Here is a 22,693-nt window from a genome sequence, read left to right on the forward strand (position 1 = left end):
CTTGGGATCTGAGCCCTTCTCCACTGCTGCGTGGCGTTTTGGTCTTGGTCCTTTGAGGTCCTGTGTTCCACTTTGTAAAATAGAGGGATCAGGTCCAGGCAGGGCTTCCTCACTCGGGGTCCACAGGCTGTGTGGGAACCAGCCATGAGAAGTCCTTGAACCCTCTGAAATTCTGTCCAAAATACTGGGCATGGACACATGTGCTGAAAGTGGTCTGTGTTGCAAAAGAGGCTGAGAACTCCCGGGGCTTTCTTTAAAGGGCCTTTCCTTCCCACTCCAGCCTCCGGGGCCTAGCAGTGAATAAAGTCCGCAGCAGTGTCCTGAAGCTTTGAGAATACACTTAGGAAAGTTGAGAGCCATAGAGGCACCTCACCCTATTATTTATCGTGAGGTACTGGTGTATGGCAGCTAAATGCCGGCATGGTATGAAGTAGTGAAACAGAACAACAGAAGGCTGTGCAATTTGCAGAGACCATGAGGTATTCTCTTTTATGGCAAAAATCCTCCCTGATTCAGAGATCTCTGTGGTGTATTGTGGTGTACTGGTGGTGCAGGTGAGGCAGCCTGGCCCTAACGGGTTCCTGTGGGTGGGAAGTCAGGGTTGGGGGGCGGTGCTGCTTTTCTGGGGTGAGCACTAGCATAGGCCTGTATTGATGTAGTAATGAATAACCCGGAATATCCCAAGCACAGGTACGCCCTGGGTGCAGTGTAGGTACCATGAGGAGGAGGCCCAGCCCTGGCCAGCGAATGGCCTGGGCAGCTGCTTGTGTGTCCTTGGGACTGTCTCCAGGGCTGGAGGCCTGAGGTGGGTGGCAGAGGTGGCGCTGGGCTCTGTGCTCCAGACAGCTGTGCTCATTCCTATGCTGAGCCTTAGCTGCACGGGGCAGCTGTCACAAGGGGCGATGTCTTCTTATACACCAGATAGTGCATTGAAGTAAATTGGGGGGCTTGCGGAAAGGGGCAAAAACAACATGGCCTGATGTCTGACTCTGGTCTCTCCAGGACGGTGTGCTCTGAGACGTTTGACTCTGCACGGGGAGGGTGGGGTTGGAGTTTGTCCAAACATTCAGGGAAGGTAGGTGTGGGTACCTGAAGAGCCTGGCGCACCTTTGTTCTGGGGTGCAGACCCTGTCATCTGCAGGGGCTGAGGGGACACCTTGCCCCTGCTCCACCCAGCGTGGACATGAGCCATTGACATCCCGACTAGCGCTGTGGACCCTCCTCTAAGAAGCATGTTCGTGGTGCTGGTTTCCAACCTAACTCTGTCTCTGTCTCTCTCTCTGCCCCCCTATCTCACCCCTGCTCAGTTGGCTGGTGTTGCCTTCCTTGGAGCCGGACTGTGGGCATGGAGCGAAAAGGTAGGTGTAACTCACTAGGACCTGAGCATCCGATAGCCAGAACCAGGTTCCTTCAGCTTCGGTTGTCCCTTCCTCCTCCAGTTTCCTCCCTGACAGGTATTTCTTGTGTGAGGTAGTGATGTGTAATCGTTAATATTTACAGAACCAGCTCTTGGAAATAGTCACTGAACTTACCGTGAAAACTCCCGGGGTGCTGCTGCTTCCCCGAGCTAGGGTCACTGTGAGAGGCCTGAGCTGGCTGGGCCGGCTGGGGTTTTGAGCTCCGTGAGTGTGGAGAGACCTATGAGAGTGGAGAGCCCTATTTTCTGTGCCCAGAAGCTCCAAGTCGCCCTGGCGCTTGTCTGCAGCTGTGCCCAGGGCAGGCCTGGGCCTCCTTCCTGACTCTGTCTGCCTCTGGGAGCAGGGAGGTAGGTCCCTGTGTACATTCCTGAAGCTCTTGTCCTTGCCCACAGAAAGAACCCCAGAATCAGGGCAAGGCTGTGTTATGTGCCCCTGGGTGCCCTGTGGGGCAGGGGTAGGTCTTTACTTACCTGTGTACCTCTTTGCCCATCCTGTGGAGGACAGGTGAGGAGGAGAGGCCGGGCTTTTCCTGTTCGGAAGGGCAAAGGGCAGTTGGAACTCCCCGGAGGGTACTAGACTGAATGTGGGCAGGATGGAACTGTGGTGCCACCTTTTGCTCTGTGGGTCAGTGGGTGGTAAGGGCTGAACAGGGAGGGAGGTGGAAGGAAGAGAAGGAATGAGGTCCAGCAGGCCAGGCAGGAAGCAGTGGGGACTAAAGCTTCCTCTTGAGCCTCAGGCCCAGGGTTGTTTCTTCAATAGAGCCTCCAGAAGGAGGAAGCAGGAGCTCTTATATCTATGGACTTTCTTGCCATGGCCTTAGGAAGTGGATAAGGCCAGCCTTTGGATTTGGGCACCTTCAAGGGGCCTGTGAACCCCTAGAGGGCAGGAACTGAGATGCATCGTGGCTTTGCCCTAGTGAACTGGAAGCCGGTGCAAGTCATGATTCACAGCGCCACCGTGTGGCCACCTCCAGAAATAGCAGCTCAACCAGCAGAGCCCTGAGTGTAGACCTGGCTGCTTGCGCACCCAGCTGCCTGGTCCCAGCTGGGTTGCCTGGTCTGATTGCTGTTTTCTCCTCTCTCCTTTGATTCCTGTAGAACTGCTCTGTCCACTAGCCACATGAGACTACTTATATTTAAGTTACTTGAAGTGAAATGCCATTTAAAATTCAGTTCCTCCGTTTCACTAGCCATGTATCAGGTAGCACATGTGACCAGTGGCTCCTGTTTTGAATGGTGCAGATGTAGACCCCACCATCATTACAAGATGTTTTACGGGCAGTGCTGCCCGTGTGTGCCCTTGGTGGGTGTGTTTTCCACAAGAGTGTTCATATTGAAGCCATTTTCATCTCAGGACAGTGGTGCCCTTCACAAATTGAGTGAAGTCAGCTGCCAGGTGTCCAGAGGCCAGGGTGAGGTTGTGGCACAGGCTGCCTTGACCAAAAGTCACAGGGCTTTCAGGGCTCCCTCCACCCCGGCCGGGCACAACGCACCCTGAGGCTACAGAGCGTGTGTGGGGTCTGCCTGGGAGGAACTCACAGCCTAGATGGAGCCCAGGAATGATGCGTGTGAAGGCCCTGGGGGCAGCTGGGCAGAGGGGCCTCTAAAGGGGCGGGGGCCACACTCTCTCCTGGCTTTTTCAGACTGAGACGACTGAGCCTCGCAGGGCAGGCCCCCATCCTGATACGTGCTAGTTTAGTTCTGGACACAGCCCAGCCTCTCAGGGCACCCTTGACTCCGAGGCTGATCCTGCCCTGCCCATCTCTGCTTCTTTCAGGGGGTGCTGTCCGACCTCACCAAAGTGACCCGACTGCATGGAATTGACCCTGTGGTGCTGGTCCTCATGGTGGGCGTGGTGATGTTCACACTGGGGTTTGCTGGCTGCGTGGGGGCCCTGCGGGAGAACATCTGCCTGCTCAAGTTTGTGAGTGGCCCCAGGGGCGGGATGGGAGGAGCCAGGGGGGTGGTGGGTGGTGGGCTCTGCCGGGTAGGGTGTTACTTATCTGGTCGGGAACAGGTAGCTCTTAACAAGCCTCCCCGGGCCCTGCAGTGCGGGGAGGGGGCAGCCCTTGCATCAATGGTAAGATTTCAGGAAACAATCAGCCGAGCTAGCTCCTCAATCCTGCAGAAAGAGGAGCTGGACTCTCTGGTGTTCAGCTCCCAGTGGGAGGAGTTGGCTGCTCCTAGGCCAGCTGCCCCCCAACCCCCTCCTCCCCCACCTTTTATCTTCCCTCCCGAGTTCTAAAGGAATTGTTTGTTTGCTGCTCACTTTTGCCCTTCCTGACTAAGATCAAAAGATATTGTCAGTAATGTTAGGAAATCATTTCCCTCCTCCAGGGTGTGTTGGATGTGCAGTGCAGAATGCTTAATTTGCTGGCAGAACTGCGAGTTAGTTTTATATTTAGATAACACATTCATTTTGAAATGCATTCACTTAAAATTAAATAGCACCTGATGGGAAAAACACATAATCGTGTTTTCCAATATATTATTTGTTGAATTTTTTAGCTCAAGCTTCCTCTTTCCTGGGCCTGACTTAAAAAGCAAAACACATGCTTTTTTCCCATAATTTTTTTAATCTCTTAAAAATGTGTTTAGTACCTTGCTTCTGTGTGAATGGAGATTCCATTCTGGAGGGCTCAATGTGTATGTATGTTTGCGTGTGTGTGTACATGTGTGTGTTACCCTGTCTTAGGCTGTATGGGCGGGGATAATGGTGGTGGGAACACACCTCTGCAGGCTGGAAGTCAGCCTCAGTGGGAGGGAGGGGTGTGGACCTGTGGCTGTGCGGGCCCTTGTAGAATGCCACCTCTACTGTGGCCGGGGCAGCTGTGCTTCTGGAGAGTGCTTTCTGCGGTTGACCATCATATACTCACGTACAGAGTGGGTGCTGATAACACGACTGCTCCAGAGTTGTACAGAGCCCTGCCAGGGAGCTCACACGTCATGCGTGAGTTATGCCACCTCAGGCAAGCTATACAGCTGAGTGAGCCTCAGTTTCCTTATCCCAAAGTGGAGGTGACGGGTTAGATTTCTAGCAACTCAGATGGTTGTGTGTGCGAGGAGAGTTGGCAGATAGCATCTGGGCTAGCATCTGGGCCACGGGCTCTGCCTTGAGGAGGGGAGAGCCTGGGGATAGCATAGCCCTTCATTCCTGATGGGGTTTCCTCCGCGTTGGTTGGGGAGGGCACTTCATAGGAGATGCTTGATACATTGGCTGAGAGTTTTCTTGTACTTGAGCTCATTTGACTCTTAAGCCAACAGTGCAGTGGTGTGAGTAGGGTTGAATGTCTGCCTTTTACAGATGAGGTAGACTTGCCCAGAGTCACTCAGCTCTTGATGTGGGGTTCCCAGGGCCCCCACGTGGGTCTCGGGTCAGACGAGGCTATGTGTCTGGCTGGGGGCTGCAGGTGTGGTGACTCCCACTCCCGCCCTCATCCCCCTGCAGTTCTGTGGTGCCATCGTGCTCATCTTCTTCCTGGAGCTGGCCGTGGCGGTGCTGGCCTTCTTGTTCCAGGACTGGGTGAGGGATCGGTTCCGGGAGTTCTTTGAGAGCAACATCAGATCCTACCGGGACGACATTGACCTGCAGAACCTCATTGACTCCCTTCAGAAAGCCGTAAGTACGCCCATGACGGCGCCCTGATGAAGCGCGTGCTTTCCTTTCCTGGCGGGAGCCTGTGTGTGTTGCTTGGGAGCCAGGCTGGTGGGGACAGGGGCACGGAGGCCATGGAGGGCTCCCTCCATTTCTGGTCATTTCTGGTCAGTGTAGCTTTGCCTGCTCATGGTTGCCTGACAGTCCAGGCTTCCTCTCCACATGCCCTCCCCCAATTTGGATTGGGCAGGCAAGTCCAGCTGCCCCCACGGCCACCCTCCCCCAGGATCCCAGCGCTTTTCTCCCCTGTGGGGTCCCAGCCTCTCTAGCCCTGGCCACGCAGGCGGCCACAGTCCCCTGGGTGCTGTGGGTACTGAGGGGTAGGGCTCTTCCCTCCCAGGCACATGACTCACTGTCTGAGGCTATTCCTGTCTCCTTCCTCCTTGGGACCTTTTCCCCTTCCTGTTTGAGAGGACAGAGCTGCCTGGAGGAAACTTCCTCAGATAGAGAGGAATGTAACCTCCCTGGAACTTGTCCGGGGGAGGGGTTCGTGGGGGGTGTCTAAGCAGTCCCAGGCCGTGGCCTTTTCTCCAGCTGACCTCTGTGCCCCACTGTGTGCGGCTGCACCTGGATGCTTGGACCACAGCCAGCCTTCCCCGGGGAGGAACCCACTTCTCGCCACTCTGGCCTGTGCAAGGCTCTCATGTGAGCCGGGCGCTGCCAGAAAACCTAGCTTCCTCAGGAACTTTTTATATGGAACATTTTGGTTCTGAGAAGAAAATAAATTCAAAAGCATTAAAAATAACTGATCTGTTCTCATTATTAACCAAAACTTGTTTACCCTCATTTCAAGTATCATGGGATCTGGCAAAACCCATGTCTGTGACCAGACATCCTTCCTATGTTGTTCACAGTGATCTGTAAGAGTCTTGAAAGTCACCACGTCCCAGCCATTGTCTGATGTCCCTACTGTGCCTTTTCTGTTCAAAGCTGCCGTTCTCTCTCTCTCCATTTTCATACTGTCTTGGGTGGCTCCTCCCTGCATCGGCCTTAAAGACACTGCAGTTTACTCCATTACCTCCCTTGCCTTTTAGAAATAGAATTTCCCAGAGGTTTTCAGTCAATTATGGAGCTTCCTCATGGTGAAATATTAGGTGATCATTAGAACAACTGGAATCACGGAGGGGTAGAGGTGGAGAGATGGGATTTTTCTTTAGAAGTGAAAATACCAGAAATCCCGCTTGTATGTTTGGGTGATTACGGCTGTAACCATGTCAGCTATAAGGACAAGTGCAAAACGAAATCTGCCCTTGGGTTGGGGCGCCATGAGTGTCACAGCACTGCTTTCAGTGTGCTTGGTGTTACGCTATTTTAGACAAATGGGGGCTCTCTTTGCAGCTACACAGACATTGGGGGGTGGGAAGGGGAAGGCCGAGCTTTAATTGTGCTGCCACCCACCCCAGTTAGAACTCCTTCCTTGGGAGTAGATACTCAGCTGCTGTTCTTTGTAGAGAAGCGAAAAAGGTGATGGGACCAGCTTGGAAATTTCTTGGGGAGGGAGACATACTGCCCCCGAGGTGTTCTCTTGGGGGTATAGAGGACCACAGTGGAGGTGCCGAGGGGCCTCCAGGGGCAGTGAGACACCCGCTCTGGGCTGGGGGATGGGAAGAAGGCAAGGCTCCAGGCCGGGGAGGGACGAGCTGAGCCCGTGCCCAGGCCAGAGTGCCGTGGAGCCAGCCCTGTGTGTTGGCCGCCGTTTCCTTTGTAAAGGGCTACCTGACAGTGCTCAGCATCTCTGTGCCTGTGGGGGGATCAGTGGGGCAGCCTCCATTTCTCTGTGTGAGATACACACGTGGAGGCGCACCTAACGTCGCGTCCCCAAGCCTGACACCCTGTGCCGGCGGCCACAGCCCTGGCTGGAAACCCTGATGGTTCTCGGCTTTTCTGATTGCAGAACTTGTGCTGTGGGGCGTATGGCCCCGAGGACTGGGACCTCAATGTCTACTTCAACTGCAGTGGCGCCAGCTACAGCCGTGAGAAGTGCGGGGTGCCCTTCTCCTGCTGTGTACCGGACCCCGCGGTGAGTGGCCTGTGCTCGGCGCGTGGAGCACGCAGCCCCCCCAGAGCAGAGCGGTTCTGACTGAGGGCCCCGGGCTGCTTCTTTTCTGCAGATGGAATGAGTGCCCACCCTCCATGTCCCACCCCAGGGCTCCTGCGCTCCGAAATCCTCCACAGATAAATTCCGGGAACATTTCTGCATGGCCCACCCTGGCTTTAGTGTTCTGGGTGAAGCAGAGAAAGACAGTCTTATTCCTCCCTTGAGAGGCTCTCACTCGGGTGCCTGGACATGCTGCTATGAGTGCAGCGAGCCGTGGTCTGCCCTCTTCACTCTCCTTTCTCTGGAGAGAAACACCCAGTTCTTAGAAGCCCACAGGGACAGTGTGGGTGCGTCGCCATCTGGGGGTGGTAGAGAAGTCCGCTCTGTTCTTTCTTCTTCACCTGTTTGCATTCCCAGTCCACAGCCCAGGTCCTGAGTTCCAGAAACTGAGCTCTTGGGGTGACATGTGAAGGAGCACTGGGTATTTGCCTGAAATGAGCCTGAGCAGAACTTGGTGCTGTTACGTGGGCTTGCTGCTAGGAAAAAGGGCTCTGGGCAGCCAGCCTCATCCCTGTTGCATGAGCCAGTTCCCCGGTGGGGAGAGGCTCGGGTTTGCTGAGGCTGCATAGCTGGTGTCTGAAGTCTCCGCTGTGACTGAAATACTGAGCAAGTGTAACTTTTACCTCCCAGCACAGGGCTTGGCAAACTCTGACCCATGGCCAGATGGGGCCTGCTGCCTGTTTTTATGTGACCCTTAGAGACAGGAATGCTTTCAGCCATTTTTAAAAGGTTGACCATAAAAGAAGGACAGTATTTCATGACACATGAAAATTATATGAAATTCAATTTTCAGTGTCTGTATCAAGTTTCATTGTAATGTAGCCGTGCCCGTGTGTTTCCATGACGTCACTGGCCGCTTTCACGCTGTCACAGCAGGCAGAGCTGCATAGATGAGTCTGAAATAGTCACTGTCTAGCCTTTCACACAAAAACTGTGCTGACCCCATCCCAGCAGGAAGGTTCGTTGGCAGCATGATTAAAGGACGTGAGCTGTAATGGAATTTGTGCCGGTGTTTGCTGGTGTTTGGTTGTGACTTTTCTGGAGACTGCTACCAATGGCTTCTCAAGGGAATGAAATGACTAATTTTTTCTGCTTTTCTTACAGCAAAAAGTTGTGAACACACAGTGCGGATATGATGTCAGGACTCAGGTGAGAGTCCCAGTGCTTGTCACTTTCAGTTCTTCAGGTTAATTCCCGGCGGTCCAACTTCCCGAGTTAGCACAAGTGCAAACTGGAGTGGGGGAGCCAGGGGAGATGAAGCTTAAAAGTGCTGTCTGAGCTGGGCGCCAGGCGAGCAGTAGCAGCAGGCTGCCACACACGCTTCCTGCCCGAGCTGGCGGCAAGACTCGGGATCGGGAATGCGTGTGATTTCAAGCCCATACAACCTTGCAGTTGCTACGTCAGTGGAGAGAGGTCAAGTTTGGGGGAGCAAAGACTACATTTTTAAGAGGTTCCTTGGAGCCCCAGAAGGTGTCTTATGTCGGGGCTCAGGATGAAGCTGCAGTAGCTTATTCCTTGGTCCAGCTGCCTATGGAGGCAGTGGTGACAAAGGAGGGAGAGGGGTCTCCGGAGGAACAGGGTTATTGCTCGGGGGCTCTGCAGGCTACAGAGTGTGCACTTGGAAGTGAGGAGAAGCGAGTCCCCACCCCGGCCCTTGCTCTGGTGACCGTTGGTGGTATGAACGACTATACTGAAGGAGAGGGATCTCAGGGCGTTGGTGGACACCCCTCCTGTTGGCCGTGGATCGTGGGGATGTGCACGTCCAGTTTGGGAAACCTCAGATCGTCCTGCAGTGACCTCCGTTTCACAGGGGTGGGCCCATGTCCACAGCAGCTTCTCCGGCGATGAGTTTAGTGGCCACTTGTGTTAGTTGCTAGGGCTGTGGTAACAGAGTACCACAGGCTGTGTGGTTAGGTAGGTGATTGGTGCACCCTAGCCAGTGTAGAGACACAGACCGAGACAGTGGTCCTCCTGGAGAGGTCTGTCGGTCCTTGGCACTCGCCTCCCAGGTCCCTGGTCCGCAACGAGCTTTGCCCTGCCCCCCACGGGAGCCCTCTGCAGGGTGGTGGAGACGGTCTGATGGAATGTCCTGGGCTCAGGCTACTGTGCTGTTCTCCTGCAGCTGAAGAGCAAGTGGGAGGAGGTCATCTTCACGAAAGGCTGCATCCCGGCGCTGGAGGGCTGGCTTCCGCGGAATATTTACATCGTGGCCGGTGTCTTCATCGCCATCTCACTGCTACAGGTCTGGTCCCACTGCCCTTTGTAGTTTCCTCTCCCCTTGCGGGCTGTGCCTGTTCATGTGAACCAGGTTTCTCTCACATGTGGAAAGATAGTGGTGGCCAGGGGGGCAGTGAGGCCTGGTGAGTAGTGAGTGGGCTGGCCAGTGTCTGCCAAGAGAAGAACTGGCAAGAAAAAGTCAAGAACTCGGTGAGTCAGAGAACCGGGTGTTTTTCCAGCGTGCCCAGAGCTCCTGGGGAGAAGCTGGCAGCCCTCAGGAGCCCCTGGGATAGTCTGTGCTGCTGCTTTGCTCTGTGGAAGGTGGGCCTGGTTCTGCCAACCAGCCATCCGAGTGTTCCTTCCCCCTCACTCAGCAAACGTGTCAAGTAATCTCAAAGGAAGGCTGAGAGACAGGAAGAAGCATCTAGAAAAGGAAGGGAAAAAATGTCCTTGCAAAGCGGGTAAAGGAATAAGACTTCAGAAGATCCCACTCACCAAATACAAACCACAGTAAGAATTTAAAGGGGTGGGGAGAAGCAAAATTCCTGAGGTGACCAAGTTCACAGTAGTCTGTTTTTGGTAGAAAACATCAGTTTTCCCATATGATTATCTGGTCACCAAGGTCAGGATATAGCTTCAGATACCAGCACAGTCAGAATCAGGGACAACCTTGATTTTATGATGGAATCTGGGTTTATAGGAAACATTTAAGGTTTATTATTTTGGAAATCAGAAGCAGTCAGGGACCTGTTATTTTCGGTTTAACCCAGGATACAAAGTATGTCCCTCCCCGTGGTATGTGACATGCATAGTTGTGTTGGGGGCAGGGTAGAGTGTCCCTTTGCTTCTATGGTGCCTGCTCTTCTTCCCTTCCAGGCTCTAGGAATGTACAGCAAAACAGACCCCCTAGGACTCACTTTTTACTGGTGGGCTGGTCTTGTTTTGCCGCATGCTGGAGGTTGCCCTTGCTGCGTGCTCAGTCTCTGAGGGTTGGGTGTGGAGGTGGTGTGCATGGCAGGCCACGCCTCACCACCTTGTCCTCTGAGCCGGCCCTTCCCTTGATGTCCCAGCACTGACAGCCTCGACCTCTGCTGGCTTTGGTTTCAGATATTTGGCATCTTCCTGGCGAGGACCTTGATCTCGGACATTGAGGCAGTGAAGGCCGGCCATCACTTCTGAGGAGCAGAGGTGAGCGAGCGGAGCTGAGCCACACCGTGGAGGCCAGAGCCCTTCACTGTCGTCAACTGTATGTCCAGAGGGAGAGAAGTGGATGCCCCCCGCCACAGCCAGCACCCTGTCTTCAGCATCAGCGTGACGTGACCTCTTTGATCCTGCTTGCTGGTGCTGAAGACCGAGGGCTCCTCACCTGCAGGAACTTGGGACCAAGACCCCCACGGGGGTCTACCCACAGATGGAATATGTCTTTAGGTGGGGGTGGTGACTGAGGGACACACGGCTCCTATGGCTGCAAGGGGGGTTTGACTCAGTCCTCCTGGAACCCAAACGTGTCTGCAGGGTATCCTGGCCTCTTCACCACTCGTGTCATCGATGTTGGTCCGGAGTGCAGCCATGTCTTCTTTGAGTGGGTTGTGCGTAGGGGACCCACAGGCATGGACAAGGCTCCCAGCAGGGAGGGGAGGGGAGAAGAACAAGCGGGCCTCTGAGGCTGGGGGCCTGTGCTGTCTGCACGAGTTGGGGTGCTTGCAGGATCCTCAGCCGTGTCCGAGTGAAGTAAGCCTGAGCCAGTGCATGGACTGGTGTGGAGGAGAGCCTGGTCTGCCGTCCTCCCGGCGGCCAAGAACTGCGTCTGGTCGCTCAGCATTAAGCCCTGAGGGCGTGGGGGGGACCGTGGGCGTGGTTCTCCTCAGTGGGGCGCTCTTTTCCTTAAGGATGTAAATAGTTTATTTATAGGGGTAAGAATGTTCTCACAGCATCTCTTCATTTCCTCTGGCGTTCTCCTCTAAGCAGCCTTACAGTGTCTGGGACTGAAGACACCCCGCTCACTTCCCTTGCATCTTCAGAACCAACCCCATCAGCTTATCCTTTCAGTCCCTAACCACCCAGGGGCATGTATGTGCTCCCCTTCCTCTGTGCACCCCCAACGCACACACACCCACTGTTCCCAGCTTGGCCTCGCTGTCTTCTGGTCTTGGTGCTACTGAAACTGTCACCCGGAACTTGAATCCTGACTGTCCCCCGACTGCAAGGCCAAGGAGCCCCAGCCAGAGATGGCCAGCCTGAAGCCTTTGGCCAGGGCTCCCCTCGAGGCCACATGCTAAGGGCCAGCTGGCTGGCCTGGCGTTGCCTCTCCCTGGAGAGAGAAGCTCTGGCCAGGCCCTTGTGTCGAGCCGCAGTCCCCGGCCTGGAGCTGCGGACAAGCTCGGGACTTTGTTGTTAACTGAAGGTGACTCCCCTCCCCGACCAGGATGTCTGTGGTCACCGTGTCCACCCCTCCTATCGGGGCTCTTCTGGGATTGCTCTTGGAAATGAAGTCTGTCTCGTGTACTGAACCGTTCCCCTACAGGGATAGCTGGGCCTCTGGGCATCTTTGGGCTACTTTCTAACACTTCTCTGGATCTTGTACCAGTTCTGTCCTCATTGTTTCAGGGATTGAGTGCTACCTTCACTGACTTGCTAGTGTGGTATATACTGGTGGGTGTTTGTTGACGATGTTGTTATAACTTTTTTTTTTTTTACAATTTTCTCTGTAGACAAGGGGAAGAAGAATGGTTGTGTTTTTAGAAAGTGTGATGCTTTTCTTTGACTGCCAAACTCTTTTATGGAATATATCTTTATATTAATGCTGTTGTTTTGGTGGTTTTTTGTTTGGGGTCACATCAAGATAGCATTAAGCATCTCAGTGGTAAACTCGACTGCCAAGGGAACCAGCAGGATAGGGTGTGGCTAGACACGACAGGAGGGAATGGTAAAGGCCTTCTATTGTTGGCACAGCCCGAAATTTATCAAGTGAGTTTTAGACTCTGAGCCACTTTCAGTTATCCTTTGTGTGGAGGTTACAACTGGCACGACCTGGCTTAGCTCTGCCCAGCTAGAAGCACATGGTAACAGAACTTTGACTTCATAGGTCTGGAGGAAACGTTCTTTTAGGTTCTTTCTGTCTAGCCCCAGGCAGTAAGATCCAGGCAAAAGAGCTTGGGGACACGAGGTTGGAATGGGCCGCTGCATGAGCTGTGTGCCCTGTACCTGCTGGCCTATTTGTGGTGGGGGTTTCTGGCAGTGCCCACCTTGTCAGGTACCTCTGACGCAGCCTGCCTTGGGGGAATTGGTGGCCCCCGACCTCCCTGCCAGTGTGTGGGACCAACAGCTCCCTGTGTTCAGGTAGACCTAGTGGATGGAGCCCTTGCAAGTCTCTTCACAGGTCACACAGCCCAGTTCAGGATGAAGTCTAGCTGTGACTTGTTCAGTTGGGTTTGTTTTCTAATTAGTTTATACAACTTTTCGGCCACTTTTAGCCATGTCATCTGACGCTGACTAGTTGGATGAGGATAGAAAAGAAGCGTAGGGTAAGGGGTATGTACATGGGTTTCTTCGACAGACATGGGCTCTGCACAGAGCCCAGTGCAGCCCTGCGGTCACACCCCACCCAGCCTGCCCCGAATTCCCACCTACCCACTGTTCTCTCAGACGGGCGTGGGGGCCAGTGTGGGAGCTCTGCACTTCCCCCTCAGCCCCTCATATACACTTCAAAGTTTCAGGATCTTTCCTTATCTTTCCTGTACTCTCCTGCCCATCACCTCCCAGGGCTTTGCTATATTATTTTTCCCACTTCTGCTCCGTCTCACCCCATCACACACATCCCCACCCCCAAAAGCTTGCCGTGGTTCTCTGCCTTCCCCACTTTCTTTCCCAGGCAGCTTCTGGTCTAGGTTCTCTGTATTCTTCTCACCACAACCCACCGCTTTCCTCACTTGACTGAAAGCTGCTCACGCCCGTCCCCAAACTCAAGGCCTTTATTGACCTCTTCAGTGCCTGACACTTTGGACCCTCCCCTCAGAATCTTCTGCCTCTTCGGCCCAGGCACACACATCCTTGACTCTTCCACCCATCCTTGTCATGCCTCCAGCCATACCTGCCACTGCCTGGCTCACCGTCTGCAGGGGTCCCACTGCCCACAGGGCAAGGCTGGGAGCCTGGCAGGAAAACCATCTGCGCTGGTGCACGAGAAGCCGGGGCTTGGTTTCCCCACATAAGTAACAAAAATGAATGGATACAGAACTTTTGGAACATAGGAAGAGCTCAAAATACCTAACGGTAAAATAAACTCATCCAGTCACCAGAACAGCTCCGAGGAAGCTATTTTTGTGCCCCAAAGGTGAGGCACTAGGAGAAAGGTAAGTTGCTGTCGAGGATTTGGAAGACCGGGGTTGAAATTCTGGAAGCCTTGGCCCAGATCCTGTCCCTGCAAATAAAATAGGATGTTTGGTACCTGCCAACCCTGAATTCTGAATCTCTGATTGGCTCCTGCTGCACAAAACCACAGCAAGGGCAAGCCTGAGAGGAAGTGTGTCCCTGAAGATTGTCCTGTTAATTGGACTCTGTGGCAGGTGACAGGCATTTAAAGAAAGCTGGAGGGTCCTGATCCCCACCTCTAGACCTGCATCTGGGTGCCGGGTTTTGTTTGACAGCCTGTGGGGGCGAGCATGTGCTCCCTAAGGAGCTCAGCCCCACGCTGCACTGGAGGTCCTGGTCGGGACAGCACTCACTTCTCTGCAAGGCCAGAGGGCTTGGTGGTGGTGGTGCTGATGGTGGGACACTGAGCACTTCGAAATAGCCTTTTCTCTGGGAGATACCATGCAGGGGCTGCCACTGGGACGGTAATGGGTGTGCATGAGTGTGGGCCACTGTGACCTTAGGGACCCCAGGGGAGAGCTCCCCAAAAGAATCTGGGGAGGGCCTCAGTCCCGGCAGCAGGGGCCACCTGATCACTTCTTGGCCAGCAGCCTCAGCCTGGACTGTAAAGGCACAGAGAAAGAAGAGGGTCTGGTAGTAGTCCCAGCACCTAGGGCCAGTCCTGGGAAGGGCCTGCGCAGGTGTCAGGCCCTCGGCCCCACCCAGTGGTCTAGTGTTCTTAGCTATACCCAGTGAGTAGGACGGCTGTGTGACCTTCACGGGTCGGCCTTTCCAGCTCTAGGGTCATATGTGGGGTCTGTGTCCACAGGGCCACAGGGATTTTAGATGATCTGCCCCTAAACTGTGGTAACCCGTCCCCAGGGATGGAGTTTGGTGGAGGTGCTCCCCTCCACTTGTGTCTGTCACCCAAGAGGACGCTCCCTGACCTTCCAGGGCACGCTGGTCTCTTGCAGCACTGTTCTCGTTCATTTGGGCATGCGCTCCCCAAATTGAGAGACCTGTCCACTTTTAGGCCCTTTTTAGCTCGTAAGTCAGCATGACCTGGCTTTTCCTCCTCAAAGACTGCAATGAAGGTATGTTCATTCTCAAAATGCTTGTGGGGTCCCCAAGGTGCCTCAGAAAATCCTGAAGGTGAGCACTGTAGATTGGGGACTGTTTACAACTTTAGGAGGAAGAAAAAGGTGAAGGGCACATTTAAGTGGATGCTGTTCTGGTGAAGTGGACAATTTTAGAGACCTCAGTTTTGGAGAACGAGAAAGTAAGTATTCCTGATGAAGTTCTGAGGCTACTATTTCTTCACTCTGATTTCTTCCTGTGCTCTGCGTCTTGTATTTTAGCCAGGGCCTCAAACGATGGTTTAATAACTACCGAAATAAATTACCACCTTGGACTGTAATTTTATCACCTCAAATGACTTTTAAACTAGTCTCTTTTTTTAATTTATAAGTAAAGGCAATGTAAGCATAGGCGAGTGTAAAGTAGGTCTTCTGTTCCCCAGAGGCAACCACCATTAAACACCCTTCCAGAAAATGGTGACGCATATTCAAATGGCTTTTTCGCACAAATGAGAATCATAGTTTACGTAGTATTCTGCAATTAATTTTACTTAATGGATCTCAGAACTATTTCTCCATTGCCGCACACCTGCCCATGGTGCATTGTCACGGCCACGCTATCTGTCGTGGGACTGCCACGAGTGAATGGACCCTGGTCTGTACAGGGGAGTATGTTTACAGTCCCAGGTAACAGAAACCAAGTTCAAACTGGTCTAAACAATGAGGGGAGGTTTTTGGCTCCTGAAACTGGAAAGTCCAGAGGTGGGGTGAGTTTCAGGGTGGGTTAGATCGGCGTGGCTCAGTGACATCAGCAGGATCCAGTTTCCTTTCTGCTCTGCCTTCCCCAGTGTTCCCGTCACCAAGGCAGAGGGAGGGAGACCCTCCACGGACAACCTTGTGCCTGCCGATGGCGTTGTGCTGAAGCCATTGAGGGAGGGCCCCCCCGATTCCACCCTGAAGCGCCTGTGCTTGTCCGTCCCACTGACACCCAGTCTCCTGTGGGAGGGGATGAGCACTGGACAGGCCGCCAACACCCGCTACACTGCTGTAGCTGGATGTTTGACTTGGTGCGGTGTTTTGCTCTTAGAAGGGCTTATGAAAACCCCACGGTATTTTATTATTTGAATTACTTCCTAGAAGGGTTTGTAAGAAAAACGTGTTTTTTAAAGGAGTTCTCCAGGAAGGTGGGCTGATACGGTAATGAGTGGGCGTTCGGGCCTGGGGTGTGCCCAGTGCTGCCGGGCCGTGCCTGGTGTGTGTGGGGGGGTGCCCCGAGCATCTGCAGTACAATAGCACGGAAGCTCTACAACAGCACAGGTTCTACAGGGAGCCCGAGCTCCCACCTGTGCCTGGGGACGTGGCTGGTCACGTGAGAACGGAATGGTTTTGGGGGGCATCCTCGTGTGTAGGTAAGGACACGCACTTGAGGTCCAGTGCAGCCCCCAGGGTTGCACAGGGAGTCAGCTGCAGAGCCTGGGCAGGTGCCAGCTGGCTGTAGCTCTGGGATGTGGCACTTGTGATGTCAGGAGCAGCCTCATCTCACTGAACGCCCTGGTGCCCTGTGATGGGTGGGGCTTTGGGGTCCAGACAGCTCACTACCTGATTGCCGCCCCCAATGGCTGGGGTGCTTCTGCTTCTGGAGAAGGGCAGCACCCACTTGGGTCGGCTCTGCCTGCTTGCATGTCCACTTCCCCAGAGAGCCAGGTACAAGTCACATGTCAGGTGGACCCAGGGTAAGTGGGAAGGTAGCAGGGCTCGGCTTTGGGGAGTGGCTCTCCGGTGGAGACGGGTAGGGCTGTGGTGGGATCTTCCATTTCCTGGTGCCAGGCTGTTCCTGTGGGTTAGGACCTGTGCTGTGATGGGAGCAGTACTGAGCCTGAGTTTGAGCTTAGGCCCAAAACAAAAGAAAAACCCCAAGGCCTTAGTTAGTGCCCCAGTTCCTTCATTTGGGAAGTGGAGATAGTTTTCTTTATTTCACAGGGTTTCTGGGAGTATTAAATGAGTGTAAATGAAAGCTCGGGAAACGTGAAAGGCGCTATTGGCTCCCCAGTCACCATACCCACCGGTCCTATAGCCTGTGGCATGTTATTTAACTTCTCTGAACGCTTATTGTAAAATGGGGAGAAGAATACCGCCACGTAGGCTTTCACGGATTGAATGAGATGAGGTGGGTAAAGCGTTCTAACACAGGACCAGATTACTTAGTACATATCCCTAATTATCGCTTCCATAATTGTTAAAGACGTTTTATCAGTGGCTGCTTGTCCCCACCAGGCTGAGTCTCCTGGGTTACATGTGACAACAGCTCCATCTCCCAGCCAGGCTGAAATGAAACGACCCACTTCCTTCTCCTTTTAGGAACAAGGCTTTGAGGCCTTCGGGATGCCTCAGCAGGCATTTGGAGTTCAAGATCTGTTTGCTTTCTCTGTCATAGGGGTGGGGAGGCAGGAGAGAGGGTTGCTTCTTGCCTGGGGTGTAGATCCTGCCAGAAACCAGCACAACCCAAGAAGTTGCCCTGGAGCCCCCAGAGGAAGCAAAGTGGGCTTGGCTGTCTATAGAGGCTGGCCCAAGGGAGCCGGCAGAGGCGCCACAGGCTGCCTTCGAGGAGCCCAAGAAGTGTGGTCTGTGGGAGAAACGGGGTTAGAGTACCTTGGAATGGAAAGGCATTGCAGGTGCTCTGAAAATGGCAGGACATCATGTTTGGATGGGGGTGGGGGGTGGTGGTGGGGGTGGTGGTGTGTGTGTGTGTGTGTGGGCGGGTGCCCATCTGGTCCCACTGCTGGTAAGAAGAATAGGCCCAGGGAAGTGCTGGGACCCACCTGAGGCCTTTGAGTGAGAGGCTGAGGCCAGAGGGGAGGCCTGAAGCTGGCCAGAAGCTAAGAGCAGGAAGCTCTTTGTGCCCCTCCCATCACTGTAGTAGGGCGGCCTTTGCAGGACTGGGAGCCCGGTCAGTGCTGTGTGTGGGTGTGTGTGTGTGAGAGAGAGAGAGAGAGGTGCATGAAGTCCCCCACCACTGTGCTTGCCTGTGCCTCCCTCCACCTTCCAGGAAAAAATCTTTATGTCTAAAAAGTTCCTCAAGGTGAGGCAGGCAGCCAGGTTAACAGTTCTGTTCTAAGGCAGTGTGAGCTCAGCCATCTCCTCACCTGGGCTGCAGAGCTGCCCAGCCTGCATGTCTTCCTTCTTTCCTCCTTGTGCCTGTGCAAGGAGCCTAGGGTTGTCAGCCCTGTTTGCAGGTGATTCTTTGGGCACAAGCAGTCTTGGTGGTGAGGTGGGAGTGTTGTGTTTTATTTTACTTTTGGATCTTTTTTTCTTTTGTTCTGTTTTTTAAAATCTGCACAGCTGTGGTCCAGTATGGAAAGAGTTGGAGTGGCCCCTGGGTATGCAAACCCAGGATACCCACCCTGTCCCTGGAGGTGTGCAAGCCCAGGGTAGACACCTCCTGCTCTGTTGCGGGTGACATGGATGGGTCTGGGAGTGGGTTTTGAGCTGCATGGAGCACGGCAAATCTTCCCTGAGACGCAGTGGTCCTTCCCATTCCCTGTTGGAGATAATTTTCCGCAGGAAGACATCGCTCATATAAATATTATACATGTACACATCAAAGATTTTATTTAAATCGTTGATTAAACGAGGGAGCTGGTAAGATTAACAACCAGCTTAAAGGAGAAATCACAATGAACTGTAAGTCTACATGGAGTAAAGGGGTGTTGAGATGGGCTTTTTTTTCAGGGGGAGCGGGTAAATTGAGCCTCATTTAGACGTACTATATGAATGTCCATAGACAAAAATATTTTGCATGAACTCTGCAACTTAGAGAGTTGTAGAACAGCTCAAAGGCAATGACGGTTTAGAATCAGAATTCGGTAAGTGGTGTGCTCAAATAATGCAAAGTTTTCTACTAGAGATACTCAGAATCTTTGTGGCTTATCCAAGTTTCCTTGCACCTCTTGTCCACTTAGCAGAGCTCACTTTTTAAAATAGGATTCAGGCAGGAGATCCAAAGGAGCCAACCTCATTGCAAAATGGAGCTTGGGGGCTAGGGTATCTGCCAGGGACCCTAGGTAAGGGGCAGACACTGTGGGAGGCCTCCTGGGGGTATCGGCTGCCCTCTCAGTGAATGGATGGCTCAGGCTGCTGCCCAGAGAGCCCAGGTGTCAGCAAACCTGCTTTAGACTGTATCCCTGTCCATTCCTATGGACACCTCCGTCACCAGATCCAAAACAGTTTGTCTTCCCTAACCCTAAATTCCACCCACACCCCACCTGCTCCTCCCGGTCTTGCCCCACCTCAGCTGAGGGCACCACCATGCACCCACCACCAGTGGCCAAATCTAGGAGTGGGCCTCACCTGGGCTCTGAGGATGAAATCAACTCCTCAATATACAGCAGAACATGAGGTCACCTCTGCTAAAAGTTAAACCTCTCGTCTGACACCCTAAAGCTTCACTCCCTATTATAACTGTTGTGACGACTTCGTGTCATTCTCCCGTTTTCTTCTGAACAATTCCTGGGACTCCTTGTTTGCAATGTGTGCATTTGAATTTCTCTTCAAGCATAACTGCATTTTGAAGTGAGTTTACCTCCCCTGTCTGTGGATATCTTAAGTGGTTCCAGGAAGCTACAGGGAGTGGGGGTGCTTTGGTAGCATTCCCATATGAAAGAGAACCTATAACAGATATTCTAGGAAACGGGGGTGTGGGGTCCCAGGGCTGCACTAAGATAGTCAGCCACTGGTCTTGGAGGCAGCAATGTGGGTGAATGTCACTGTGGTTCTCAGGGGTGAGGCTGGAACAGGGGCATTTGGGACCAGTATTTTTTCCTTCACTCAAGTAGCTGCTACTAAAGTGCAACAGTCTGACAGCGTCATAAAAATCCTGTGGGCCCAGCACTGCTGGGCGGGTGGGGTGTGTTTGGAATTGAGGGAGGGGAAGAGAACTAACCCTCTTTTCTCCATTTTACATGGGCGGAAACTGAACTTGCCCCGTGTCAGAACAGAACTTACCTTGCCAGAACAGCTGCTGAGTGGCAGAGCTGGGTTTACAGCTCACGATTTCCACCCCAAGGAATGTTCTCCCTCCCTCTGCTGACACTGACTCACAGGACACCGTGAGCAAGAAAGTGGGCAGGTGTGGGGCGTGCACTGACAGCACAGTGAAAGCAGCACAGTGCAAATGAAAGAGTCAAGAACTGGTACCGTTTCCTCAGTGATATGGGGATGGTAATTCCAACACTGCAGCTGAGGCAAAAAGTACAGTGGTTTTTCAAAGTGTGCTCTCTAGACCGAGCAGCCTGGTAACTTGGAAAACGTGCAAATTCTGTGGTCCCACCCCAAGCCTATGGAATCAGAAATTCTGGGATGGAGCCCAGCACTTTGTGTTAACCAGCCCTTAGGGGATTCTAATATATGCTGTAGTGTGAGGAGTATTGCATAAGGGTAGAGTCAGAATAGACTGACCACTATTGCAACACCCCCTAAACTTTGGTGGCTTTGAAAAATAAAGGTTTATTTCTTGCTCCTGTCACAGTCTCTGGTGGGTTGCAGGGGGGGGGGGCTGAGATGGGGAACGCTCTGCTCCACACAGTCTTTCAGGGACCCAGGATCCTTCTGTGTTGTAACTCCACCCTCCTATAGGTCCTTGAAGTTGACGCTCGTCGGCTGGTGGTTAGGAAGAGGGTGAGGATGGAGGGAGAGAGAATCAGGCAGGAGGCCTAGTTGGCCTGCACACCACTTGTGCTCACATTCCATTGGTTAGAACTCAGAAGCCACACTGAACTACAACAGGCTAGCAAGTATCTAGCTGTGTGTCCAGGAAGAAGAAAAGAAGTCAAATGTTGGAGGACACCAGTGGTCTGTGCCCCAAATCCCACAGCTTAGGGAATTGAAAATGAACCAGATTTTCTGACTTCCGGAATCTCGCTTTGTAGGAAACCTGAGGGTCCAATCTGCAGTGGGCTGGTTTGGCAGCTTACAGCCTTTGCTCAGCCTTCTCATGCTCCACAGAGCAAGCGGCCTAGAGGTGGTAGGTACCTTGTCACATTGAGTGGAGGTGTGGGCTCCCACAGGGCCAGAGCTGTGGTCTGTGAGCAGTTGGGGGCAGATGCCACACTAATTCCTATCAGCACCCTCCAGGTTGGACATGGGGGAAGCATGGGCAAAGCTGTGTGGCCCTGGAAGGACTGTCCAGATCCGAACAAGAGCCTGGGGGTTGGGGGGTGGGGTGCAGAAACCCATCAGGGCTCAGCAAGATCTGGGTTTAAGTCCTGGATTCATTAGCAGCTGTGTGACCTTGATAATAAAATTGACCTTGGGATAATAAAATTGCCTCATAATTTTGTTCCGAGAATTAAATGAGATACAAAAAAAAAAAGAACGCTCTTGGCACGGTGCCTACGACCACACAATAGACAAGTCAGAAATATCCACAGTTCTCTGGTTGTTTCCGTGAGGAGGGCATGGGGATGGGGGCCCAGGGCGTCCCTTGTGTGTGAGAACCTGGCTTGGGAACCGGGCTTACTTGGGTTCTCAGCTGTTTGCGAGGCCAGGGTACTGTTTCTTCCTTCTACTTGTCAGGACGGCCTTGGGGCCTGGTGGGGCCGGGCCTGTGGTGTAGCTGTGACTACAGCTGAGAGGGCAGCCAGCAGGGCTGACAGACCATGGTCTTTGGTAAGTACCAGAGGACCTTGGGAGGGCTTTGTGGGTGGCTGCCCCGCCTGCCCGCCTACCAGGGACTAAGCCTGTTTGCCACATAGGGCCCCAGAGTTGCCTCCCACCTTTTGAATTAATAAGACTCCTGGGCTGAGACAGTCAGTCTGCTAGACTGCTGAGCGGCCTCGTTCCAGGGGAATTTGGACGGAGTAGAGTGTTTTCTAATTAGTAGGACTGGGGATCCAGGAGAGGTTTACAGAGCCAGGGTGAGGGCAAGGGCAGGCTGTTAGTGTCAGACGGAGAGTGGAGAGGCGGCAGCAGCTCAGTGCTGCCTCCACCCTGAGGACCCAGAGCTTCCTACCCCACGAGTGAGTGCAGGCACAAGGGACTCAGCATGCTGTGAGCAGGGGACCCTCCTCTAGAAACTGCCTCTGTCTTCACTGTGTCACTGACTTCCCAGAGTGAAGCTAAGGAAGGGAGCTGGGGCAACGAGAAGGTGGGAGGGCTGCATTCAGAGAGAGGCCTGGGGCATGGGAGGACTTCCTGTGGGAAAGGCAGTCAGAAAAGGCCCTGAGAGGTGGTCTGGCCTAGGTGCTTCACCTCCTCAGTGTCCTGTCCTCTCCATCTCTGCAGCACCCTTGGCAAGATAAATAGAGCCAAGCCACGGGGGTGGTCAGGACACACGAGTTGGAATGACCTTAACTCAAACAAGTTTAAATGGAAGTGGGTGTACCTGCTCCTGTGACAGGGAGGGACAGTGGCGGATCACAGATGGAGGGAGGCGCCAGGCCTCGGGGGCTGTCAGGGTGTTTTCTCTCCTTTGGCATCTCTGCTTCTCTCTGCATGTTGGCCCCATTCTCTCCTACTGCATGGGGACTCTCTTTGCTGTGGGGGAAACACTAGTGCCAGCAGCCCCAGGTTAGCAACTGTAGTAGAAAAGCCGATTTCTGCCAGTGTTTGTCTACAATGCCAGGCCCGAGTCACATGACTGTCTGGGATTCAGGACTTTTCCATTTAAACCAGAGGAGTCCAGAGAAGCTTACTGGGCAGACAGAATTAGCTACCACAGCCCACCACCCCCACCTAATATTTTGATTGATCCAGTTAGTGAGGAACCAGGTCCCAGTTTAAAGGAGTTGGGAAACAGAACTCACCTCCTATGTTGCTGGCCCACGCTCACGTAACTTACTGCTTCCATTTAATGCTGACAAAAGCCCCGTGCAGCGAGCGTCCTG

General features: G+C 53.4%; 1 protein-coding gene across 2 annotated transcripts in view; it reads left to right on the forward strand.

The window, feature by feature from the left end:
• TSPAN14 (tetraspanin 14) overlaps positions 1-17,487 on the forward strand; it is a 57,864-nt gene extending 40,377 nt beyond the window's left edge. Inside the window, exons 3-9 of one of the 2 annotated variants that reach the window (XM_033130575.1) lie at positions 1,308-1,358; positions 3,195-3,341; positions 4,866-5,036; positions 6,967-7,092; positions 8,275-8,319; positions 9,293-9,412; positions 10,495-17,486. In XM_033130575.1, coding sequence (XP_032986466.1) covers positions 1,308-1,358; positions 3,195-3,341; positions 4,866-5,036; positions 6,967-7,092; positions 8,275-8,319; positions 9,293-9,412; positions 10,495-10,566 — 732 coding nt within the window. In that variant the 3' untranslated portion in view covers positions 10,567-17,486. Of the gene's footprint in view, positions 1-1,307; positions 1,359-3,194; positions 3,342-4,865; positions 5,037-6,966; positions 7,093-8,274; positions 8,320-9,292; positions 9,413-10,494 lie in introns of both variants that reach the window. The other variant, XM_033130576.1, reaches the window with a different exon arrangement.
• The last annotated feature ends 5,206 nt before the right edge of the window (positions 17,488-22,693 follow it).

The sequence above is a fragment of the Rhinolophus ferrumequinum genome, chromosome 16 (genome assembly GCF_004115265.2).
Source record: "Rhinolophus ferrumequinum isolate MPI-CBG mRhiFer1 chromosome 16, mRhiFer1_v1.p, whole genome shotgun sequence".
Lineage (NCBI taxonomy): Eukaryota > Metazoa > Chordata > Mammalia > Chiroptera > Rhinolophidae > Rhinolophus > Rhinolophus ferrumequinum.